The sequence below is a fragment of the Rosa chinensis genome, chromosome 1, assembly GCF_002994745.2.
Source record: "Rosa chinensis cultivar Old Blush chromosome 1, RchiOBHm-V2, whole genome shotgun sequence".
Lineage (NCBI taxonomy): Eukaryota > Viridiplantae > Streptophyta > Magnoliopsida > Rosales > Rosaceae > Rosa > Rosa chinensis.
In genome coordinates, this window is record NC_037088.1 from 1544236 (window position 1) to 1553337 (window position 9102).

At 36.9% G+C, this 9102-nt stretch overlaps 1 protein-coding gene and 1 long non-coding RNA gene across 4 annotated transcripts; one reads left to right on the forward strand and one right to left on the reverse strand.

Annotated features, from left to right (window-relative positions):
* Nucleotides 1–436: 436 nt before the first annotated feature.
* Nucleotides 437–5333, reverse strand: LOC112178593 (S-adenosyl-L-methionine-dependent uroporphyrinogen III methyltransferase, chloroplastic). Its single transcript, XM_024316754.2, has 5 exons — nucleotides 4665–5333; nucleotides 4306–4383; nucleotides 4144–4213; nucleotides 2976–3253; nucleotides 437–1669 (listed from the first exon to the last, which is right to left on the reverse strand). Exons 1-5 carry the CDS (start codon nucleotides 5220–5222, stop codon nucleotides 1520–1522), a joined length of 1134 nt encoding a protein of 377 aa, XP_024172522.1. The 5' UTR covers nucleotides 5223–5333; the 3' UTR covers nucleotides 437–1519.
* Nucleotides 5334–5485: 152 nt separating this feature from the next.
* Nucleotides 5486–8164, forward strand: LOC112174190. 3 transcript variants are annotated; one of them, XR_005808233.1, is made up of 6 exons: nucleotides 5486–5735; nucleotides 5844–5954; nucleotides 6083–6120; nucleotides 6206–6544; nucleotides 7468–7546; nucleotides 7879–8164. It is a non-coding gene; the product is annotated as an uncharacterized LOC112174190 (long non-coding RNA). The 3 variants fall into 3 exon arrangements; XR_005808232.1 differs by having other exon boundaries at nucleotides 6206–6272; nucleotides 6498–7546; XR_002925884.2 differs by having other exon boundaries at nucleotides 5489–5735; nucleotides 6206–6272.
* Nucleotides 8165–9102: the final 938 nt, after the last annotated feature.

The window sequence follows — 9102 nt, forward strand, 5'->3', positions numbered from 1 at the left end:
TATTTCACAAGGATAGATGTGCATGCCCAGAAGTTGTTTCCTAAGTGTGTTTGGATGAGGGAAAAAATGATGAAATTTAATTGAAAGTGAGGATTTCATAATTCCTAAAAGCCAATTCTCTTGTTTGGCATTATCAGATTGAAAATTTTAAATTTCTCTATGAAAAAAAAATGAAGCAATTCATTATTTAAATTTCCCACTTCAATTTCCACCAAAATAGGTGTCATTTACGAATTCCTTTGCAATATTCAATTTTTATTTCTAAAACAAGGCTTTTTTCTATTTTTTTATATTTGTTTTAAACTTTCTTAATTTATTACACATTTCAAATCCTAAATAGATACAACCAAACAATAGAAATTGCAATTAATGAAATTTTAGATTGGTGGAGTGATGGAGTTAAAGATTTCATCATTTATAAATTCCTATGGATTTTATAATTTTCTCATCCAAACGCACCATAAGAGGCAATTACATTGCCTACAATATTGCTATGACACAGAGGCAATGTCTTATTGCCTACGATAATTATCAAGACTAATAAGAGTTTTGATTTGATCCAAGGCCAATAACTGTGGCCTAAAATATAGTATTGCACTCCTATTAGGAAAGTCAATCTGCAATACGTAGCCTATATATAGGCTAAAGACGAAATACAAAGACACAACCTCTCAATCAACTAATCTCAACGATTATCAAAGTATATCCAGAGCAACCTACCCTCAACATCGGTTGAACCAACGAAGCCAGGGTAACGCCCTTGCAACCTAGGAAAGCTAAAGATCACGCTTTAGCAATCTTGTGCTTTCTCCTGCTTCTCGGTGATTGCTCCGCTTAGTCTACAAAATTAAGTATCGACTCGGTGACGCAAGAGATCACACCCCAAGTCCTTATCCATATGGTAGAAGTCCTTTTCCGCAAGGCAGAGAAAAGAACCCTGTGACAAGGTTGGTGCTCTCCTTGTCCACAATGTTTGGTAAGAAATCAGGTCAAAGGCCACCTCGATGACTACACCCTCGGTGTTGGCACGCTCGCGCATCAAAAGAGACAGTTTGCTATCCCAAACCAAGAAACAGGCAAACACATATTTCCATTAATTAAAGGCTCGTACCTAGGTTTAGATTGAAACAACCTAGGTTTAGATTGAAACAGGCAAACCTAGGTTTAGATTGAAACAACCTCAGAACAAAAGGCTCGTTTTTTCTGTCTTCTAGTGAACAAAAACCCAGCTCCCTCTTTCACTTCAGTGCATGAAATTCATTCTTCCCGCACAAGGAAGCATCAAACAATGTTCTAGCACAACCCAGCACTGTTTGTAAATAGTTAGCTCCTCGAAACAGTATCTGCCTCCAAAAAAGAAGCAGCTAACTCACTTCAATCTTACGCAAGATCATTGTCCACCATTCAAATTGATTTGAATTTGAGCTGGAAGTCCAAATTATGAAAATTATGAGCATTGAGCCAAATTTCTGAAGTCAAAGTGGATGATGAAGGTACTTGTTGCGGTACTCAATTGTGTCTATATGGCTCCAACAAGAGCAGCCACTTCGTTCAAAGTATGTGGCCACAATGGTGAAAGTGCAACTACTTTCCCAATGACGATGAGCGTTGGTGATACTAACTCTGCTAATGTAATTTCATTGGCAAGATCCTTCAGTTCTGCAAAGACCTGTATGCATGCAAAGTCAACAAAATAAATCAGTTAGGTTGACTGCAAATGAAAATTGGAAATGAGCAAGCTGTTTATGAGTATGCAAATGCATCCAATTGATCTGGCTAATTCGGTTGACTGTAAGCTAAGAACGGATTCCCCTGTGAGGATTATCAGAATATAAAAACTACCCCATTCAAGTGGCTTGACTTTATTTATACATGCAAATAATATTTACCTCTCTTGCTTACGATTATTAATATAGACTTATTTACTTTCTACTTCATTTTTTATTTTCTATCAGCCTATTTCCCATTGAAAATTTTTCAACCAGAGAAGGAAGCTACACTTTTATCAAAAACCAGGAAGGAGTAACATCAGGGGAGTAATAATTTCTAAGCATATTGGAAATGTGTGATTTTGATTGCCAATGAACTGCTTAATTAGTACCGTATTATCATTTCAAGAATAATTAACTGCTGTCGGAAAAAAAAGAAGAAAAAAAACAAAAACACACACTTTACAAAAATGCGTTGCATCAAATGTCTTTTCAATCAACAACATATTTTTTTTTATTGTTTTCATAAAATGCAAGCTTAATATCTGATAGTTAGCTTTTGTTTCAGATTTTCAGTCAAGAACTTCTACAAAGTTAATTTATTGTGACTGGTGCAATGACAATATGTAGATGAATTGGCAGCTGCATATCTAAAACAAATCAAAGAATATGGTATAAGTGTATAACTAATGATTTTCATAGATTTTTTTATTCTTTCACTAATGATTGTGATACATCAATTGGTCAACAGCATCAAAGCATGCATCTCTTTTACTATTTTTTTACAGATACAATTACTTTTGCCTGAAAATGCTCACTTTCAAGAATCAAACCACAAATCCATGACATACTTAAATCTTGGAACATTTAGGTGTTGCTGAAGGCACTTGCCCAAATCTACAACAAAAGATAGACAATGGGTGGCAAACAATCTTTCTAATGAAAGCATCATGTATAGTTCCATAGCTTAAGAAAAATGTCTAAGCAAAAATACTTAATTTGACTTGGGTAAAGCTGATTGCTAAACTTCTCCGAATTGTTGAATGACATATTCACTGTCCATGACAGTCCTATTCTATTTGCCACAGATGATATGTATAATTGGTGAGGGGCATTTAAATATTTCCTACATGCAATACACAAAACAGAGTTCTCCCAGGCCATCAGTTTAAAAGTTAATGAGAGAGGTCTTAAGAAAAACTATGATTAGGTAAAGAGATGGACACAGTTCGAATGCAACAGTCTCCAAATGAAAGAACATCTTACCATGCGCTGTTGAGGTGTGGTCCCTCGCTCAACTGCAACAGCTGGTGTTGTTGGTGGCAGACCATGATGGACCAACTTTTGAGCAAGAGAAGGGAGAGTCGACAAACCCATGTATACCACCAAGGTTGAATCAGGGTCAGCTGCATTCTCTGCCACAAAGAGAGGATCGGTTCCTCCCTTCCTGGAGTGCCCGGTCAGAAATCTTACACTATTTGCAACACCTCTGTGAGTTAATGGGATCCCTAGCTCTGCTGCTATCCCAGAAGCAGCAGTGATACCTGGAAAGGAATAAAAGATTTTGAGCATATACACAAGTCTCCATCAGGTGATCTTTTTCGCTGTCTGAAAAAAGCTTCACTGTTCAGAAAATCATTTCAAAGCCAGAGAAGGATGCACAATTTGCTAAATCAGAAAATAGCCAGACCCTAAATGGAATCCTTCTGCCTTATAGCTGAAGGCAAACTGATGAAGACTCCCTTAGTTTTTCCTCAATGGAAAGTAATCCCACATGTTAACTGCATTACCTTGCCATTTTATTTTGTTTATCTGTTTATTTTATTTCACTAGTGTTCCCTTCCCCTGCTTGGAACTTAAGGGCTTCCAGTATTTAGGAATTATGAAGAGACTTACACCAATCTTAGGTTCTTTCTTTATATAACGTAGAGCCGTAGAGGCTAGGATTTTCACTCCTTTTTAATAGGAAACTTATATGAAAGCAGGAAGTACTAACAAAATGTGCCAGCAGTCCACAGAATATGAAAACCCTACAACTCTTTACAGTTTAATAGGATATATAAACCATGATAATCAACAAACAAAATCAACCAAAAAGTACACAGCAAACTGTAAACAAACATAGACCTAAGAAAAGCCAGTAGACAATGAGGACAAATTAAAATTGAATCAAAACAACAGACTGTAAAGGAACCACTTGAAGGGAAAAAAAAATGTCTCACTTCGATATCAATTGCCACTGCTGACAATGTTGGATATTCTGAACATTATAATTGAATTTTTATTGATGTTTCTTCGGTTAGATATTGAACATGCTCACTTTAAAGGAAATATGTAACTAATGGAGCCACCTAAAGTTCATGACATTCAAATATTCTCATAAAAAGGCTCAACAAAATAACAGAGTTTTACTAATACTGATTCATTATTGTACCTGGAATAACTTGCACTCGAATTCCTTGCTGTTGCAAAAAATCCATCTCCTCTCCACCCCTTCCAAACACCTAAAGACAAACAATATGTTTCACTTTAAATGTTACAAATTCCACAGTAAGGAATCGCCATAACTTTTTGAAGATAAAATCTAAGAACTCACCAGTGGATCCCCTCCTTTTAGTCTCACAACAGTAGCTCCAGCTTCAGCAAAACTCAGTAGCAGTTCATGTATCTCCTCCTGAAATGCGAACAAAAGGAACCAATTACTTAACGGTTCCGCAAAATCCCAACTCATTAACCTTAACAATCATTATCACAAAATGAAATGTTTTAGTTAGAACTCCAATGCAATTCATAACACTGTACAATCATTACCACAGACCCAAATGCCAGATTCACCCAGTTACACAAAGATTTAAAATTTGCAGTTGGGGAATGCACCCAATTAGAAATGAAAGCAAAATTTGAAATTTGGTTTCGGCCAAGTACAAGAAATGATGATAAAGATTAGAGCTTCACCTGGGTCCTGCTATGGTACCCAGCAGTCTTGCCCACATAGACAAGTCTAGCATCAGAGGCAACAAAATCCAACACATGATTGGACACCAGCCTATCATACAACAATAAATCAGCACTCTGTACAACTCTGACAGCCTTCAATGTGAGGAGTTCAGGGTCCCCAGGGCCAGTGCCGACCAAGAAGACATTGCCAGGTCCACACTTGCCTCCTCCTCCACCACACCCTCCTTCCCTCTCTCTCTTCTCTCGCAGCACCTGAAGCAGCTTTCTTAGCTCTGGTAACTGCAAAGCAATGTCATTCTGCCTTGTGAAATCAGAATCAGCATCAGTATCAGGAGGGAGAGAGAAAAGAGAGGGTTGCTCCAATTGGTTATTGTATAGCCACTGGTCTCTCTGGTACCTCTCAATAGAATGCTTCTCTGTAAAAGGAGAAGTGTAAGAAGGGGAGTTGTTGAAGTGTAGGGAGCAAATGGGTTGAGGGTTTAAGGAATTGGGTTTTCTGAAATGGGTGGAAGACAAAGAGGAAGACAGAGATTGAAGCCTACTGACAAGAGCCATGATTCAGGAGGAGGAGAACTCGTGTTTGTGTTTATGGTGCGAATATAGCATTGGCGTCGGGAAGAGCATTGATGGAGTTCTAACTTCTAAGTGGGAAGAATATATGCGCACATGTGATGTGAGACTCTTAGAGAGACGAGAAGGCCAAATTGGTTTTGCCTTTTGAGGTTTTGAGAGGGGCAAAATGTATTGGGCCGTCTTTGCTCACATGGTACATTCTTCCTCGTCCCAAACTGTTGTTCCTTTTTTATTATAGTATATAGGGCCTTTCCCCACCCACGGGCTAACTGACCTTTTTGTTACCAGAGGGCTCTCGAAAGGGCATGTGCATCGAGGAGATGGGACCTTTTGGGTCGTTGAAGAGTCTTCAGAAACTATAAACGGATTGTTCGGGTCTCAATTTCATGGTGGTGTTGTTCAAAACGACGATGGAGGAAATGCTCGCGCCGCCTGAGCTCAGTTAGTAGATGAATTGGCTCAACTTGCCCATAACAAGGCCAAAACTAATTCCGGGTATCTCTAAATTTTTGTGCTTTCATTCACAATTTCCAATTGTTGTTGGCTTGTATTGATGGTGTGGTAACTGAAAGAAATCTTGGGCATGTGGTTGTTTTTATAAAGGTTTTGGTTGCAGCTGGTGTTTCGGCAGCTCTCCAAGCCTTTCACTAATGTAATTCTGTATGGCAAAGAGTGTGATTTCAAGTCAACCCTTCAGGCTCCACGCATTCCTCTGTAGGCTCTTCATAATTTTGTAATCCAATCCAATTATGTAAATGTAGAATCAAATGATTGGTCATACCCTCAGTTGGATATTGACTCATGCTGAAAATTGCTTTTGTTGCTGTTTTCTCTATGTGTAGGCAATGGTGGCTACTGCAACAACGCTTGGACTTGAAATGTATGCACCAATTTTCTTTTGTTTGCACCTGCATTTGGGCCAGAATTTAATCAATGAACTGATATTCACCTCATGACTGTAATAGGGGACTGTCGGATTCAATATTTGGCTTGACTGTTGTTTATGCAGGCGTTGTGATTTATGATGCCCAGGTATTAATGTTGACATGTCTCTTTCTTTCTCTATCCATCTTTTCCTTGATCCTATTAAATTGATAGGTTTACATATTTTGATTAATTAAAATTTGAGCTGAAATACTGTTTATGATTACTGAATTTGATGTATTTGACACTGAAAACAGCTTAATTCTAGCAAAACTTGATTTGTGTTCAATGGTAGTATATTGTTTTGAAAATTTGGGTTTGTTTGCTTGACAGGATTTGCGGTTCTAAAGTACTTGCAATTTAACTGTTGGTTTTATGAGGTCTGATTAAAGAGGAACAAAAAAGTGACTCTCTACTCATTGATTACTTTAGCATATGGGATTATCTGCTGAGAATGCTCACCAACATAATGTTGATGTTACAACAATATACGAGCTAATTAGCTTTTATCTATTGGGGTTTAGTCCAGAACTTACTTTTAGACGGATGACAGAAAGGGCACCAACACATTAGAGTATTTCCTGTCTGACAGTCTAACAATCTGCCACATAGATTCATTAGGAAGGATATATTTTACTTGCGTATGAGATAGTGATGATACAAAATAGGTCTGTTTCAATTAGTTAGAAGTATTAATGTGAGCGCATGCTGATTGTAGATTTATACTCTGCAAGTTGAGAGGCTGCATAGTATCTCTCTGTTCCATCTTAGTCATCAGGAAACAGATGCTTCAGAATACTATGCAAGAACAGATACAGTACTAGTTTTCAGGAGAAAACAATCAAAATAAAGAAAGATTTTATCTTTTTGTGACCCCAGTAAAAATATTGCATTCTTCTTATTCGATGCTGATGATAGAGACCTTTATTCTTTCTTGGAGCCTCTTCTTCTGCTTGTTATTAGGATGTTTAACTGTTGGCATCCCTAGTTTAAACCTGATCAAGTGCCATTCTACTGACAATAATAGATAGGGCAGTTCTATGCTTTTGAAATCCATACCGCACCTTGCCAGTATTTATACTTGGTGAGAAGTTTATGAATTGTGAATGGAATGTTTGATAAATTTGTTCTGGCCGTGTTTTGTACACTTAACCATGAATGTAGGAAGTTGTCCTCGGTGTTGATGTTTCTGATTGAAAACCTATTCGATTTAGATTTCTCCTCCTATGAGCATATGCTACAACAGCTAGTGTGTAGGATAGAATAAATCCTTTTCTAATTTATTTTTGGTTATGCTTTTCAGTGATTTGATATACGACTTTTTGCTTGTTTTGAACAAGCAGTTAACAGAGATGTCTCCACCATCTTGACTGTTTTGCAATGTAAGCATTTCTGAGGTTTACCATCATGCTAGTGATATAATAAGCTCTGCACAAGAGATAAAGATATTGTGTTATCCAAAAGCTGCAGATCTAGCACCTCTACTCCTTCACCTCCAACTAGGAGCCCCTCTCAATCAATTGAACTCCATAGAGTTATAAACACATTGCATGCTATGCTTCCATTCATATATTAGCACATAATCATACTTATGATCATATTATATTTTTTCTATTATACATGTCTGGTTAATGTTTTGTATTATCAACAGAACTATTACAAAATTTGGTTTTGCCTTTAAGTACTAATAGTTAATTATATTGACTAAACACAGTTGGAGGCAATACATGTGAAGTTTCTCGACCGGAAGACGAAGATTTATCTTTACTGTAATAGTCCGTTTATATTGTTTTGACACACTTTCTTTATGAACTTCGTAAGTATTTTTTTTTTCTTCGGGTATACATTTACTTTTTGTCTTCTATAAGATGTAAAGATCCAACATCTTGAAGCAAGCTAGCTTTGCTGAGCAAGTAAAAGAAATGCATCACTTCAAGTTGACGACACAAACAAATGTTAAAAATTCCAAATTTTACTATATTAGGTTTTCTGGCAATCAATTTAACCATTCGTTGATAATGCATGTGATGATGTGATATTTACATATGATACCCAGAGATGGGACGGCCATGAAGGAATGCAACCCGGTCGATCGCCTATCAGGACCAATTTATTTTTTTCTAGGTTATACCTCTATAGATTTATGTATGGATCACATCAACTGTATATGCTTATTTTTTTTTTTACTACTTCTTGTCCTTGCAATGAATCTTGTACATAGTTAACCGAAAAATTGAAACATTTAAATGTTTATTATTTATTTATTTTATATGAGGCTATATTTTAATTGATCGCTTAACATCTCTAAACTTTTGGGATTGGCAATGAGATCACAAAAATGGTTTACAATATTCACAATGGGTTAGAACATACTCAGATTTGTTATGAACTCAACCAAATGGGTGATTTAGAAATTTCGTCGAGATGAACTTTTGTTAATTTCAAGGAGTACGTAGTGACACTTTATTAGTCAGTACTTATTCATACATTTGAAAAGAGGAAACAACAAAATCGCGTACGACATTAAAGAATTCTATTCTTCAAAACCCAAAAAAGAAAAAAGAAAAAAAATCAAATAATAGTCATCCAGGTAATAATTCCTGTCTTCAGGCTTCAGCTCCAGCCATGAATGAGTTGCAAGTATGCGGACGATCCAACAAGGCCGGCAGCGGAGGGAGAAAGCCAGCTGCCGACCTCGTGAATTAAACTACTCCAGAAAAGCAGCGGACCATATGTTCATCACAATTCACGATAGTACAGGAGTATAAGCTAGACAGTTAGCTCATGCCCTTCTTCAGATGCACTACTGTAAGTTCTTAATTAATTGATGATCACAGGCGAGAAATGTATGAGTTATGGGGGAAATGAGAAACTATTATTGGAGCTCCCGACGATGATGTGGATTTCATAGATTTACTTTTTCTGGATTCGTTTGAAG